The sequence below is a fragment of the Haliotis rufescens genome, unplaced genomic scaffold (assembly GCF_023055435.1).
Source record: "Haliotis rufescens isolate VD_foot unplaced genomic scaffold, xgHalRufe1.0.p SCAF_5, whole genome shotgun sequence".
In the NCBI taxonomy this organism is placed as follows: Eukaryota; Metazoa; Mollusca; class Gastropoda; order Lepetellida; family Haliotidae; genus Haliotis; species Haliotis rufescens.
In genome coordinates, this window is record NW_025964223.1 from 25028964 (window position 1) to 25045020 (window position 16057).

Here is a 16057-nt window from a genome sequence, read left to right on the forward strand (position 1 = left end):
GTCCCGTCGAAGGCCCGGGTTCGATTCCCAACATGAGTACACAGTGTGGAGCCCATCTCTGGTGCCCCCTGCCGTGACATTGCTGGATTTTTGCTACACGTGGCGTATACCACACCCATTCACTCACTGTCAATATCATACATTTTAAACGATTTGCACACGGAGTGATCCATATGAAGAATACGAAGAAGTTTACGATTTAATGGTAAAAAAGTCCAATAAGATGCAAAAATAATTTAGTCACAAGAGCATTCAGATTTCGAGACTCGAATCCGTCTCTGATCTCATAGACATGTGTATTCAGTTATCATCTAACCAAGAGTTATTTCCCTTTGATGACTCTTTTAACTATAAGTTGCGAAATCCATATTTCCGATTTGATTATTACGATGAGGAAAAACAGATTATAATTGGAAATATTTTCCGTCGTAGGACAACACAGAGCAGGAATGGCGACCTTTCCGAGTATTACAGGGATTCTCCAAATTACTGTTGCCATCATCATCGTCCTTCAGTGTGTTTCTCAAACAAACGTATGTAGTTTACGAACGTACATCCGAAAATGCCTAGTAATGTCATGTGATCCAAAATGAATTGAACGCTGGTGCCGATACCATTTATGCGGGAGTTCTTATTAGCAGTAATGGCATGCGTATTTACTGTCAAGGCGCCCTTTACTTTATTGTTCACACTGAAACAATTAGAACGATACGCGCACTGAAAACATGGAAAGGGCCAAATTTGATGGCATGTTATCTCTTCAGTACAGAAAAATAATCAGGTGTTCATTTAACCTTTAAGTTGTTTAAAGGAAGTACTGCATTTTACAAGGCCCTCTTGGATAGAGGGGCACCTGACCCTCATGATCAAAAGGGGTCAGGGGTAACTGATTGGAAAGAGGGGGGCCAAGGATAGAGTTGGGGGTAAGCTACCCTAACCCTAAGGATATCAAGGTAGATCAGTGAAGCGAGAGCCGGAGCGTGCACTGCAAAGGAATTTGCTCATACTATCAGTCACTGGTTTGTCTGGTCCATTCTTACATTATTTACACAGCTGGCCGCAGTTGTATGGCAGTATTTATCAACCAACAAAACAAACTTCTGAAAATGAACCTTCTTTTACCTTCCTTAACATATTCTCTTTGACTTGGCATTTAACGTCTCTGGAGCCATGTTTCTTTCTTGGTGATCAATGGTGTTTTGATCTACATGTTGCTGATCCAGGAAATAAATATCCTTGGAATGATCATCTACATTACTGTTCAAAACTGTTAATATTTTCTTAATAATGGTACTCGTCCATGCAGCCAAAAGAAGGAGCACAAATAAGTCTTGGTATGTTTCAGCTAGTTTTCATTTGAATCCTGCATTATGTACTTTTTGACACCTAAGAAAAATCATTTGACCTGAACATGCAGGGGTAAGCATAATAGAACATGAAAATGTCCATCATGCTCTTCACACAGATTCTATAAGCTAGCAAGCTACTAGCTGCTGCTTTTTGATGACATATTGAATGTAAGAAAACATTTTCCCTTGGACACGTATGGAAAATATTCCTTTGTTTAACAAGCATATTCGTTCAACAATGATGATGTTGCTATGTTGCAGGCTAGTTATGAAGATGCACGATGCAAGTGTGTTTGTGATTTAGAAAGAAATGGAACAAAACCAGAACGGACAGTTTATGTACAAACAGTAGGAAATCAGGAATGGTAAGTTAATTTTCAGCATGGTTTATTTGATTTATTTTTAATTGTGGATTATGTTTAAACAGAAAGAGAATTACCAATACCTCATATAGCATGTGTATAGATTACTTTTTGTTGACATTTATATTGAATGAGATCAGAGAGTCAGTGACCATGGTGACTTAAACATGTTTAAATTGAAAGTGACAACAGTATTTCTGCCATACTGTGACTTAGAATAGATGGGCAATACCAAGGGATTCAAGAATATCTAAAACAGGGGTAAAGATGGTAAAGTGATTGTCAACCATCTCTTATACATAAAGATGATTGTCACTGATACAAGTCAACAGAGTAAACATTGTAAATTTATGTAAACATGGTAAATATTCCCTGATGGGCCAAGTATTTTCTAACTTGGCTTTCCCTGTTTATGCTATTAGTGTGGTTTAAGGACAGGAATAGAACTTAACACTAGCCAGCTAGCCCGGGGCTAGTACACATTTACTAATTTCCCCATTGTTTTAACAATACAAGGGCATTTTATCATTCCTGGGCTTGTGATTGTAGTTCTAACCCTAAAGGATGTCAGCTGGTGTGACTTTGTGTTCACTCCGCAACTTGACCTGTCATGTATCAGGAATCCTGTAAAATTGTTTAACAATATTTGTTAGAGCCAGTGTATCGTCACCCTGAAGTAATGAAGCTGAGAATCATAGACTAAAAGTCATATATGGCATAATAGTATACCTAGCCTAAAGTTTATTAATTTTTTTGTGCTTATGTTTGCAGCAAGTGTGACACTGTGGCACTCCCAAAGAATCCTGAAATCTTTTGCCCACGATGTGAATGTTCCAAGGAGAGTAGAAACACGACAACCATCAAGGTCATTTGATAATTTCATTGAGTACAGCTTCCTGGACGTGTTGATCCAGCCAGATGTTACTCTTGTTCCTAAACAATTAGCACTGACAGAACAGAACAGATCTGTTGACAATAAGCATGATAAATTATGTTGACAATAATCAGGACAGATCTGTTGACATGGTTGACGACAAGCAGAAAAAATCTAGTGAAGATGTGTTAACAAAAAGCTTGTGAAGGCAAAAACATGACCTGATGACAATAGACTGTTGCCATCAAAATGTGATGACAATACGATATCTTGATACACATGTTATCATATGCTGAGAATATGATGTGATGACAATAAGATGTAGTGAGAAGAATGTATGATGAAAATATTTTAGCTGTCGGATATGATGATGACGATGACATATTATTATTATCATTATTATGACTCCTCATACATGTCATAAGTAAGACTTACAACATGTACAATGTTAAAAATGATTAACATTGAAGAGTCCTGATTGTAATTGTTTAGAAAATGAAGTACTGCTATTATGTTATCAGTCACTCAACAAAAGCCATCACTCTCTCCTCATTGTGTTGCAGGTGGTGGTGATCTTCATCATCTGTGTGGTGTCCCTGCTGATGGTGTACATGCTGTTCCTCATGTGTCTGGACCCACTGATCGCACGTCGACCCGCTCACTACCAGGAACATGCAGACGAGGAGGTGAATTTGGTAACAAGTTTTGGCTGCGGCTCTGTTCCTTGCTTCTTCAACACACTAACATTCAGCCTCAAGCATCAAACAGCATGGCATCAATACTGTTGTGTTTCCAATAGATGGAGCAAAGTCTTTTACTACTTGTGTACTCCAATATCTGTAGCATATCGCATCTCCTAGTGAGTCAGATATTTGTTGTTTCATAAATAGTTGACAATTTTTAAGTGTGTGGGGGTTTGGTTTTTTGATAAATGAATGTTGAAATTCCAGCAAAAAACTTGTATGATAAATTCCAACTTATTTGACAATAGATTAAGAGGAAGATTTGAAAGCACTGTCAGTGACTATAGGGGAAATATACATGAACTACATATTAAAGATATTTCATCCGTTTAATTAGATTTAGGTCAATCCCAATTATGTCAAGTCTGTTAAGAGTAACCTCCCTTTGTTAATTTATAAGGTTTAGATGTTATGGATGCTGTTTGATGCTTAGGTTGAACAGAACATGTGTTCAGAATGAAATTGTTCAATGTTATTTTTCATAAGAGTGTTTTGCAGTGCTCTGTGTACCTGTTTGAGATGTGTTGAACTTCAATAACCTCCTTGATATAGCATAACTGATTTAAGTTCATTATTGACCACAAAGTAAGGATTTATTTCATAATTAATGAAAGGTACTTATACCAATCCACTGTGCCTAAAAGTAATCTAAGGACTGGCTCGTAGCCCCGCTCATTGAGGATATTAGCATGAGCATCCTGTATTACCCAGTGTATTATGTCTCCATTCTATTATGATTAATACCCTGGACTCATTTGCAACCAAAGGAAGTGACATCCTCATCTTCATCTCTCTTATCACAAACGTAGCAGAAGATTTCTCTCACTCATGGTGTAATCTGATTGGATGGCTATCTACAGTGCCATATCTTTCAACAGTGTTTGAAATATAACAAAATGCTAGGCTGTCATCAGGACCCAGAGACTCTGGAAGCTGCAGCCCCTGAGTAAACTCTTCAGGCCCTCACTTAAAAAACTGAAGCTTATTGTGACAAATAAATTGACCAGTAAATTTACTGAAGATCATAAGGGCCCATACAAATTTGAAACTACAGGCCCGACACAAGATCTGCCTATGGGCAGGCGCTTATTTCGAACACTGTCACAAGTATGGTTGAAAACATATAAGATTATAAGATAAGATTAACTCAATTACTTTAACTGGCTTGTTTGCTCTCAACATGCTCAAAATGCTGAATTAAGATTATTACCAAGTCAAAATTTCAAGGCATGTCAATGAAAAATGAAAGCTGTTTCGCCTCTGACTTGTCTAATCTGTCCTGATTCTCTTGATCCTTGGTCATGTTTATTATGCTAATAAACAAAGATGGAACGGGTCTTTACACATTTGTCAGCTATATATTGACCATGTTGACATCTGTTTATCAACCCTGTATGTCCCTTTGATAAATTACTTTCGGGTCATTCAGCTTCTAAATTATTCTAGACCTGAAGCTTTGAGACCAGCATTAATTTATATTTGAAACTTACCAGATTCATTTCTCAGGGATTATTTTAAAGCTTAGAAAAATTACCTTGCTACCCATTGTCAGAGCACATAATGATAAGCAGATTGAATTCCTGATTGTTATATGAAGTTCAACATGTCTGAAATAGGCTATTAACTGAAACATTAAGTACAACATTTTCTAAACCAAATCAAGTTGTAAAATTAAGATGTCTTAAAGATATCAGTATATGTAGAATACCTGATCACATGTTCTGAAGCATTCTCTGTGCATGATGTATTATCTGTGTAAACTTAGTGTAGTGAGTCACTATGTCCTCATCACACTAGTCAGCATATCACTCTGATACCGCTAATCACTGAATATGTAGCCATCCCCTTCAGTTTGCACTGTGTATTGATGGACCTGGGATAGTTATGGTGTGTCTGTGGTTGTTGTTGGTCGTGGATTGAGGTCAAGGGATGAGGTCAAGGTCATTACACTGCATGTTATGATGGATGGAATGTTTCAGGTCAAGGTCATTACACTGCATGTTATGGGGGATGGAATGTTTCAGGTCAAGGTCATTACACTGCATGTTATGGGGGATGGAATGTTTCAGGTCAAGGTCCTTGTGGTTTAACTATTATAGTTCAGGGCAAACCTATGGTTTATTACACTACAATGGGGAAAGAGCAAACTTTATTTCTTAAATATTGCAATACCTGAATCACAATATTACTCGATTTTTACACGAACGTCTCCATGTTCGATGTGGCCCCAGCTAACAAGAGGTAGTTCATCTGAACATGATGAACTAGTCCGTGGCTAGTACATGCTTGTTTTAATACTATTAGTATTGATTCATGACAGGCAGTACGGTAACACAAGAACAAGTAGTTATCAGACCAGGCTTATTGGAAAATTTGGTAAATATTACTTTTTTGAAAATCAGTTTGGAAGTTAAACATGAATCAATACATGGTTAGGCATATTGTGTATCGCATCATCTGGTTAAAATTATGATATGTCGGTGAATTGTGACCCCTAGAGCTGCTACTGATGTAGGTTCTCACCTGGAGTCAGGTACCTGTTTCATGTCTGCATCACATACAGTGTTGGCCTCAGGTACTAACTTGTCTCACACGTGTCGGTGGAGGTTCTCACACTGCATGAAGGTGTCAGTTACAGAAGAAATCAGCTCTTAATGTTATTTTGTTAGATTTGGCAATATTTCTTACGTGTAACCAAATTTTCAATTCGATGTAGGCTTTGAGTCAGTATTGTTGGTATTTCTCTGTACCATTCTCTTGGCATGGTTTGTGTCACATTTAGTAAATTCTATCCTTTAAATGCTTGTTAGATAATAAGTGCTCTCAAAATTAGAAATAGGGGGCTCTTATTAGAATATAATTTTGGTGAGAAAAAAAAGTTGAAAGATCATAAATTTTGTGGTTTATGCTGTCAGCCTGAAATGATACAGAAGAAAAGTAGTATTATACACGACAGATATATTTTCCAGAATTTAATTGCCCATAATTAAGGGTGCATATAACACACAAGTGTGTATTATACATGAATAAATAAGTCTTGTGTACATTGATCAATTGAAAGGGATGTTAATTGGGATTGTTCACTAGCCAATATATTAGCAAATATCGCCGTGGGCGCTTATTAGAATCGGGCGCTTATTACGTCGAATATGGTAATAGGACCATTGTAGTAAATATAAAAAACATACAACGTTATGGATGACAACTTCTGGTTTATTGCGTTTAAAGACGTTTCAATGTAGATGGAGTCAGCTTGATAACGGTGTAAGAATCTACATGGAAACATCTCTAAATGCTGGGAACCAGAAGTTGTTTTCCATAAAGTTGTATGTTTTCTTATTTATTCACCAACTTCTAGAGTGCCAATAAAAAAGTTACTCTTGTAGTAATCTGGCACATGGTCCTGTGCACAGTGCAAAAGTCAAGTGAAGTTAAGTAATGTCAGTCTCGGAGAGTAGTTGGTTGGTTAAGCAGATTGATTCCTGAGAGTTTCTAGGGCTTCGGTCCTGCTCCAAACTAAAGCACATGTACCACATGTGGTGTCTCCACAGGCAAGTGTTCGAAATGTGCCTCTGTTCACCCAGCAGTGAGTGGGTACCCAGTAGGATGAGATGGTAATATGGCTGTTAAATTCTTGTCAAACTTTGCTAGTAGCAGAAAAAAAGTCAAGGCCACAGGATCCATGCAATATCACTGCACATTTCCACAAAATTGTCATTTTTGTAGAGGATTATTTGCACACAGATATGACCTGTCACTTATTTTTAGCTCACCTGACTGAAAGTCAAGTGAGTTTATGTGTTGGGCTGTTTGTCCAGCATCCAGCGTCTGTCCAATGAAGCTGAAACGTCACATGCTTGTTGCCACCAATGGTGACACCTGAATTTGTTCAACATGTTCAAGAGGTTTGAATCTGATTTTCAATTTGATATTAAAATAGATATTTTGACCTTTGCACATCAAACATCCTGAAAGCTATAACTTCCCAGTGCCGTAGCCACCCTGGTGTCACCCTGACGTGATAATGCTGGAATATCACTAAAAGCGGCTTACAACCATATTCACTCACTCAATTCAATATGGCTGCCGTAGCAGAGAGTTGGTTTCAGAGTCGAAACTTTGTATAAAGTAAATATAACTATTGTGTATTGCAACCATGGTATAGTACATTCATTTTTGCAGATTAAGCCTAGTGGTTAAAGCGTTCGAATCCCGACATGGGTACAATGTGTGAAGCCCATTTTTTCTGGTGTCCCCCGCCTCGATATTGCTGGAATATTGCTAAAAGCGGCGTAAAACCATACTCACTCACTCACTTAGAAACAGTGTCAAAATTTAGCTTCTTGTTTCATGTTTCTATATCTATCTAGTATCTATACTTATTATTTGTAAAGTGTCTGTCTTTGTTGACATTTAATTCTGTTGACTACATATCCAGGTGAGCCAGAGTGCCATGGCTGTATTTTAAGTTGTGTAATGTGTGACAAATGGTCATTGAAACAATCTCCAAGGATACATGAAATAATTCCTATATGTTAACATGTGCCATTACAATTAATAAGGAAAAGGAAGTTTTTAAAGCAGCCAATATGAGAGTTTTTAACACTGACGTCATGGTCCAATCACAGTGTGTTTCAAAGCAGAATAAATAGTTTAATGCAAGTGCAATCTCATTAAAATCTGAGGACATCCCATTTTGGGTCATGTCAGAATGACCTTTCATCCGACCAATCTAAGTGTTGCTTACCAGATCATAAAAGTGACAGTCGGAATGTGTTTTCTAATCATGCAACCTCGAAAATGTTAACACGGGGTATTCCGAACAACAGTTACGGCCCGTACGACTGATTCCGTCAAAATTATCGTCCATCTCTCGCTTCCGTGGGATAAACATTTGTACGGAGAAGGCGTTTCACAGTATGTGGGAAGTACTGCCATACAATCTCAACCAAATATTAGACATTCCGGAAAGTTCATTTGTTTAGTTTTCAAAAACTTTAATCGAGAATTGTGTCAACATATTTTTCAAGCGTAGTCTGAAATGAGAGTCGTTAGGTTGAAACGAGTGACGTAAAGCTTGAGAAAGCTGCTTTCTAATTGGCTGATGTCGACTTCTTGTTTGTCATTTCAGTGGTTGGTCAAAGTTCACAAAAGGTTGTTCCGTAATGGGATGTCCTCAGATCTTTATTTAGCGGCAGAGAGAACTTTGATCTGATTTTAATGAGATTGATGCAAGTGATGGTATCAGTGTGGATGGTATTGGTCATCCTATTCAATTACTGCCGATGGTATTGTGACCAGATCATATCCGTCACATCACAGTCTGTTTTGACATCTGTAGATGGATTTATTTACAGTAGCACAGAACGGAGACTTGATGAGTATAAGAACTATTGTAGACAAACAAGTCAGTGTAAGATAAAGTCAGATGCAGACTGTATTGGATAGCTTGAAATTGTGCATCCCAAGGAACAACCTGTATTGTTATACATCTTGTAAAAATCTTGGAATTCCATTGGTTAATCCATATCATGTGACGAGACAGTAAGTTTCAATGTAGACCCTAAAATCATGTGACTGACACTGTCATCGAATATTGACTCGTCACATTATCAGTATTGACCTGTCACATGATGAATATTGACTCATCTGCAAGAAAACAAGATGGCGTCTGGTATGAACATTTCAAGCTTCGCAGCCAAGTTACTGTAATGAAACACAGGGGTAGAAACTAACCCTTATAATGATAACATATAGCGAACCCCTTAAAAATGGCAAATTTCTACTAGTCCTTAGATACCTTTACTGTAAATTGGGCAGTTTGGCAAGGACTATAGGACTAGTGCCAGTTTCTAACACTGAAACATGGGGGTAAGGACTTCATGAACTTAAAAGTTAAGTTCAGTATGACAAATGAATGATTACTTTTGACGAGGTTAATATGCAAAAACAAGGACCCTCACAACCAACCACTTTGGTGGTCTGACCTCAGAAGTCGGGTCCTCGGGTCCTTGTTTTCACCTATTGACCTCGTCAAGGGTAATTATTTGTGTAGTGTTTTCTTCAAAGGGAGCCAGTCAGAAGTTTCATCACTCTGAGAGGGGCATGGATGGCCATGTTGTCATGTGCGTGCAACTCTCTGTGCAGAGTTGTCTCTTAGCCATTAGGACTTGCCCGGATTATTGATAAATAAAGTTAATAAAAATTAGGGTACACACCACGCTTTGGGACAGTAGGCATTCCACATGAAGTGGAAGAATCCATTTCCATAGAGAAGAGAATTGTGGTGGAGAGTCATTCTGTGCATGTGGAATTCATGATCTGTAGCTATTTCACTTGACACATGCACCGTATCCCACAAGCAAAACTTCCACTACTGCTATAGTTATTGACTACACAGATTACGCAAATCTGTAGGTTCATTTGTCAGGACTTGATTATTCTTAGGTTTGTTTTGCAGTGAGAACCTTGTGTGTGTCTTTTCTTCTCATCTTAGGCTGTGATATGATTGAATGGCATAAATATCCAGATAAGTTTGTGGGTTTTCCAGCTTCCAAGGTTGTAAATGCCATGGACCATGATGGACCTTTATCACTTTCGGCTTTCCTTCCACATTAGGCTCACATGTTGTCAGTCTAGTCCTGAGTGTCATTTGAATGGTTGATGTGTTTACCAGCTTTATTATTATTGTCATTATTGTGCCAGCTTTATTATTGTTATCATTATCATTGCCATTATGATTATTGAGTGGGCCAACTACTGTGGTTGAATTAATTGTGGTTAAGCACTTCGCTCTGAGTACCGCAGCTACCCCCGTCTCAAGAGGCCATCTCACGTACCTGAGACAGTAATCCGTCTCACGTACCTGAGACAGTGATCTGTCTCACGTACTTGAGACAGTAGGCCGTCTCACATACCCGAGACAGTAGGTTGTCTCACGTACCTGAGACAGTAATCCATCTCATGAACCTGAGACAGTAGGCTGTCCCACGTACCTGAGACAGTAATCCATCTCATGAACCTGAGACAGTAGGCTGTCCCACGTACCCGAGACAGTAGGCTGTCTCACGTACATTTCTCTGCCTGAATATTGTACCAGCTTCATTAATGTCCACAAGCACCTGAGTATTATTTCAACCACTTATGATTTGTAGTCTGTTATTTTTCAGGAAACAAATAATCATTCTCTTATTTTCCTGCATGTGTTTGCCGTCTCCCTCTGTTCCCTATTTCTGATGGAAGACGTATATTTCCAGGATGACCTGTCTATACCTCGGATGTCGCCGCTTGAGACGGCAGCAGCAGCGTCAGCATCCGCACGGCAGAGGTCGATCCTCAACCGTGTGTCCGATGAGCAGAAGAAGTGGAAGGGGACTGTGAAGGAACAGAGGAAACACATATATGACCGGCATTCCATGCTTAACTGAAGCAGTAGAAGAAGTGGAGATGTGGGTCAGAGTACATAGCTGAATCTCATGCAACAAGTATCAGGTCGCTCACCATCAACCTGGCTTAAATGTACCTTTGTTCTTTCTAGAAGGAGACAAATTGTTATCTTAGTTATCACTGAGGATAATATGAAGACAAGTTGAGCTATTTTCAGATTTAATTTGAGGTGTTGATACACGGATGTAGGTCTAAAATATCTTGTGCATATCATTAAGTTGAGTAAATGTTACAATTCATTCTCACTGCTGAAGATAATATTAATGTGGGTCCAGGAATTTTCAGTTTTAAGATCTTTGGGTTGCAGATACCAGTGTGTAGCCTTATAATTCCTTAATTATGTCTGGCAGTTGAACAAATGTTAATGTTTGTAATCGCTGCGGAGGATAATATTGGGCAGTTTTAGGATTTTTGACAGTTCTAAGATTGTGTGGTTTCCAGAGACTGGATCACAGATAGCTACAGGCCTATGGTCTACAAACAGAAGGGGGGAGTCAGGATCTCCTTGCATCTGCCAGAGTTACGGGACTTTGTCATGACTGTGTTTCTATATGAGACTGTGATACCTGACATCTTGTAATGAAAATATGATGAATATCATATAAGCTTATGCTGATATCCTAGTCATGGTTTACATAAATTTAAAAACAGATACACTTGTACAACTTTTGATTGGGTGCATTACTGTTTTGAAGTTGCACTTAAAATAAATGCTAGACGAATTCAAATCATTCATTCGATATACAATTTGTGTTTGTAAGCCAAATTTAGTCATAATAAGTGTTAGCTTTAGCATAAACACAACCAAATGATTCAGTATGTGGTTTGTATATGTTAACATGTTTGTTATGCTTCAAAATGGGACGGGTGGTGAAATGATATTGGATTACAGCCAGTTTTAGAACCCAACAAGACAGTCAGGGAGGTGACCCAAAGAGTTGCCTGCCCATCTTCAAAATTACCTGCCTGCATAGTCAGTATATACATAGAAAAATAACAAACAAAAAGAGACAGTTATTTTGGCCACTGATTACAGTTGGGTCTATATGAGAGTTTGTTATACGTGACATTAAACATCATGAACAACACACATGAACATATAGACTACGTAAGCTTGTTATCATGTCTTATGTCAATGACATAATGTAAGTGTGTATATGTATATGCTTCGTTTATTACTTATATATTTTATCCCAATCATAAGTGTCAAATGAGTATTACTATCAAAATTACATCTCTGAAATTGAACAAGGCATGACTGTGATAGTTATCCCGTTATTGCCCTTTAGACAACTGTATATAACCACAAAGATATTAACTCTCAGGGATAGAAATTAGCAGTAGCCTCCTATCCTGAGCTTGTTTCCCTAATGTTAAAGGTTTCCTGGTTGAATGTCTAACCTTTAGGGGCATGTTTCTGTAAGTTATCACTTTTCCTAGTGAGTTATTTCCTAGGTTAATCTGTATCCCTGACCAAAGGATCATTCATTGATAAAACCAATAAGATATTTACTCTGAAACCCAATCACCAGTAGAGGTGGGAAGCACCGGTGTGCGCTGTGATATTGTCTGTAGCTAGCAGTTCATGTTGTTCTGCAGATGTTATGCTTGCCAGGAAGACCAGATTTTTTCTTAAATTTGGTTTATGAAACCCACCACTCCAAAAATTTGAAATGGGGGAAAAAATGAAAAGCAGTGTTTTTTTCATCTACTGACCAGAAAAAAGTAAAATGTTAAAAAAACCAAGCTCACTTACTGTCACTTCCTACATAAATAAATTGTTTACAACACTATAATTATCTTGATCAAAACCTATTTATTTAACTTACAAATTTGAAAACACAACAAAATCTGACGAATCCCATTCCTCCAACCCACACTTATATTTTTCTCAAACCTAACTAACATTTTGAGGGAACAAAGAAAAATATTTGAGATTGCATGCTTTAAAAAAAATATATTTCACCTGCCGACCTGAATTTTTGGGCCAAAATTGGTAAAGCCCCACCCCCCACCCCAAAAAGTCTGTCTTATTCAGAGTAATAAATTATCTTTTTCAAAGGAATTTATTTTGTACTTCACGAATCTTGGAATGGGGTTTGTAAAATTTCTTAACAAGGAACAGATAATTACCAGTTATTCTATGAATAACCTTTTGTCTTACTTCGTCAGAAACTTCAGTAAAACGTAGGTTTGCCAGTCACTTACAAATAAACTATTGAGCTATTCTACTGATGTCACATACAAATTGTATGTGATGTCATTGCAACTGTTATTATGACTGCAGTGCTCTGTTATTTTGTCACATTTCTAACAGCCACTTGCAACAAATGGAACATATTTATTTACATTTTTCTCGTATGTGCCTAGTCATCTATGAAAGTTCTACACAGTATATTTTGTAGTTATCCAGTGATTCCTGTCTGTAGCAAGAAGCAAGACACTGTGTAGCTACATGAGCTTTGTCCATCACACAACTAGAGCTCTCTGTCTATGTTAAGACCCAAGCAACTATGCTAGTTTGCTCTGTGCAGTGTGATTCTGTATGTATATTACATAGCATTATTAATAGCATACTAATCACTGAACAATGTGACAGCATTAGAAATGAACACTAGCCTAAGACTAGCAACAGTTTGGCAATTACATGATAGTTCAATGCAAAACATGTACCAGTAACCGTTATCACATAGTGACATATGATGTTTGTTACCCCGGTTGAAGATCTGTTATTTTGTTGACTAGGCTGGAAGCAGTTTTTTATGATGTTGAACATAATTGTCATCAATGTATCTTTTCCATAGAGGTGTGACTAGTATCATGTAGATAGTAATATTTGGAGAGGTACTGAACACATTATTTCATCTGTTTTGTACATTGATTGTGCTGGTTGTGACATTCCAAAGGGGGGAAAATTAATGTTTTTCTCCTTTCCTTCCCTGTTTAATACCTATTTTTCCATAATGATGGTAATTGTTTGTTTCATAGATTGACAAAATGTAGTGAATATTTTGAATGAAGTGCTTGTTTATGGTGCACATCTTCCCAAGGCAAGAGAGTTAACTGACTATAAAAGTCCAGTTCCGCCTTTGGCGAACTAGGCTGGAATTTTGGGGCTCGATCGAGTCATGTCCCTTCTATGTCCCACCTATTGACCATTCAGATTCCACCTATCTTATCATACTTGCATTTGCTTCAATGAAAATGGCGGCGCCCAGTCAAGACAACCTAATACATAATCAAGATCTAAATTGTCACGGGTCTTACCTAGCAAAGTACATAAAAGTAGTTGAGTGCCTTGATTAAAAACTTGAAAAGATTTGAAAAGTATCTGTCAATGCCCAGTTTACACTACACATGCTTTGCAAATCCTGCAATCAACCAAAATGTGCATGACAGTTTACGAACCGGATGTTGATTTAATTCGTAATTTTGATTGGACTATGCATAGAATCGTTATTTCAGCCAAAATATAACTCCAAAATTCCAGCCTAGTTCGGGACAGGTGGAAACTGGACTTTATAGTCAGTTAACTCCCTTGCCTTAGGAAGACAAGGGTGCCTGATATTTGCAGAAATGTAAATAATGGATTATGTTAACTCCTTCTATTGTAGAACAGGGTTTTCCCTAGCACTTAACATCTAAGAGTTGAGATCCACATACAAATTGAACTCATGATTCGAGTTTCGTTTAAACTAGATTTGCTTCAAGGGTTTCATCTTTAATATCTAAGAAATCCCTAATCGGTCATGAAGCCACATATTCCTGAGGAACTTTGGTCATGATTTGAATCTGGATTCCTGTATGTGAGATTGTGTTAAATGTGTAGGATTCCTGGTGAGGGAGAACCCTTATAGATGTATAAGCCCTAGCTACAGTTCAGTAACTGAAGCTTTTTGTTGTATAGTGTTTGTGTACATACAATGTATCTTGTATCATCTGAATGTCAGACATTTTGTAATAATCCAAACATTCATTGAATAATAAATGTCAGTATTAAGATGATAAGAGTTTGTAATCAATGTTTCCCTACATGATGTAGGGAGTGCTTGCTGTATAGGACTCCATGCATGGTGCAAGTGAATTTGCTGTGAAGAGTTGTGTCCCTTGGGCACTCCAAACACCAATGATTATGGGTTCGAATAACAGTTTGCCCAAGTTCTGTTTCTAGGTTTGTCAGCTTCATACCCCTGCTCGATGTATACAGCGAAGTAGTGAATGTCTGAGACCTGCATCACTTTGGGCTTTCTTCCCACATCATGCTGACATGCTGTGTCACTTGAATACTCTTCAAAGTGGTGTTAAACCGAATTCACTCACTCACACTCAGTGACCAGGGGTGTGGAAATTGTAAATATTTTCACTTGTCCTCTTGCATGTAAACAGATCAACAAGTCTGACAGAACACCTGTCAGAGTTGAAAGCTATTTTGGGATGAGATCCTCTTAAACCAGCTGGTGTGTTATATCAGCATTCTATTTTGCAAAATACCCAGGACCAAATAATGACCATGCTTTGTTTCAGAAGGGATGTGACCATCTCCATCTATTTTATCATCAAAGCACAGAATTTCTCTCACTCATGAGCTTGAAATCGACAAAATTACTTTTGAACTTGAGTTGATCTGCTTAAAAAATAGGTGTCTAGTGCCACATGCATGAGAGCTACCCAAAGAGGTTTACAATGTATCAAAGGGATGTTATATATGAATTTGTGGCTGGAAAATATTGTTTCCTGAGTTTGAAAAGGAGCAAGAAGTCCTTATGCTACCAGGCATCCCAATTATATTTTGTTTTTTACACCAGGTGAGGCGAGTAATTGTGACACCATGAAATAACAGTTCAATTTGATTAGAGAGTTATTTTAACATTGTGTCATTCAAACCAGACTCCCAAACGAAGATATGGTGGTATGTGTGTGACAGGTATTTATCATATGATAAGATATGATACACTGGAAAGTCAGGGAGGGATGTGCATATGCTGCGTATGCTGGATGATTGTGGGTCATAACATGACATCATTGATCTTTACTCATGCTATCTACCTAGGGAGTGACTCAGACTTAATAATTCAAAGGCAGTAGTCACTACTAGTCAGGTAGCTGTAATACGACATACATTCACTCCCCCGTGAAGATCCAGGGAAGAATAAGTCTTCAGCAACCCATTCTTGCCGTAAAAGGGACTATGCTTGTCATAAGAGGCAACTAACGGGATCAAGTGGTCAGGCTTGCTGACTTGGTTGATGCATCTCATCGTATCCCAATTGTGTGGATCGATGC

At 38.0% G+C, this 16057-nt stretch overlaps 1 protein-coding gene across 2 annotated transcripts; it reads left to right on the plus strand.

Annotated features, from left to right (window-relative positions):
* Positions 1–345: 345 nt before the first annotated feature.
* Positions 346–14774, plus strand: LOC124111178 (proton-transporting V-type ATPase complex assembly regulator TMEM9-like). 2 transcript variants are annotated; one of them, XM_046470795.2, is made up of 5 exons: positions 346–533; positions 1611–1714; positions 2483–2576; positions 3149–3280; positions 10585–14774. In XM_046470795.2, the coding sequence occupies exons 1-5, from the start codon at positions 450–452 to the stop codon at positions 10753–10755; spliced, it is 585 nt and encodes a 194-aa protein (XP_046326751.2). In that variant the 5' UTR covers positions 346–449; the 3' UTR covers positions 10756–14774. The 2 variants fall into 2 exon arrangements, with proteins under 2 accessions (XP_046326751.2, XP_046326757.2); XM_046470801.2 differs by having other exon boundaries at positions 3149–3271.
* Positions 14775–16057: the final 1283 nt, after the last annotated feature.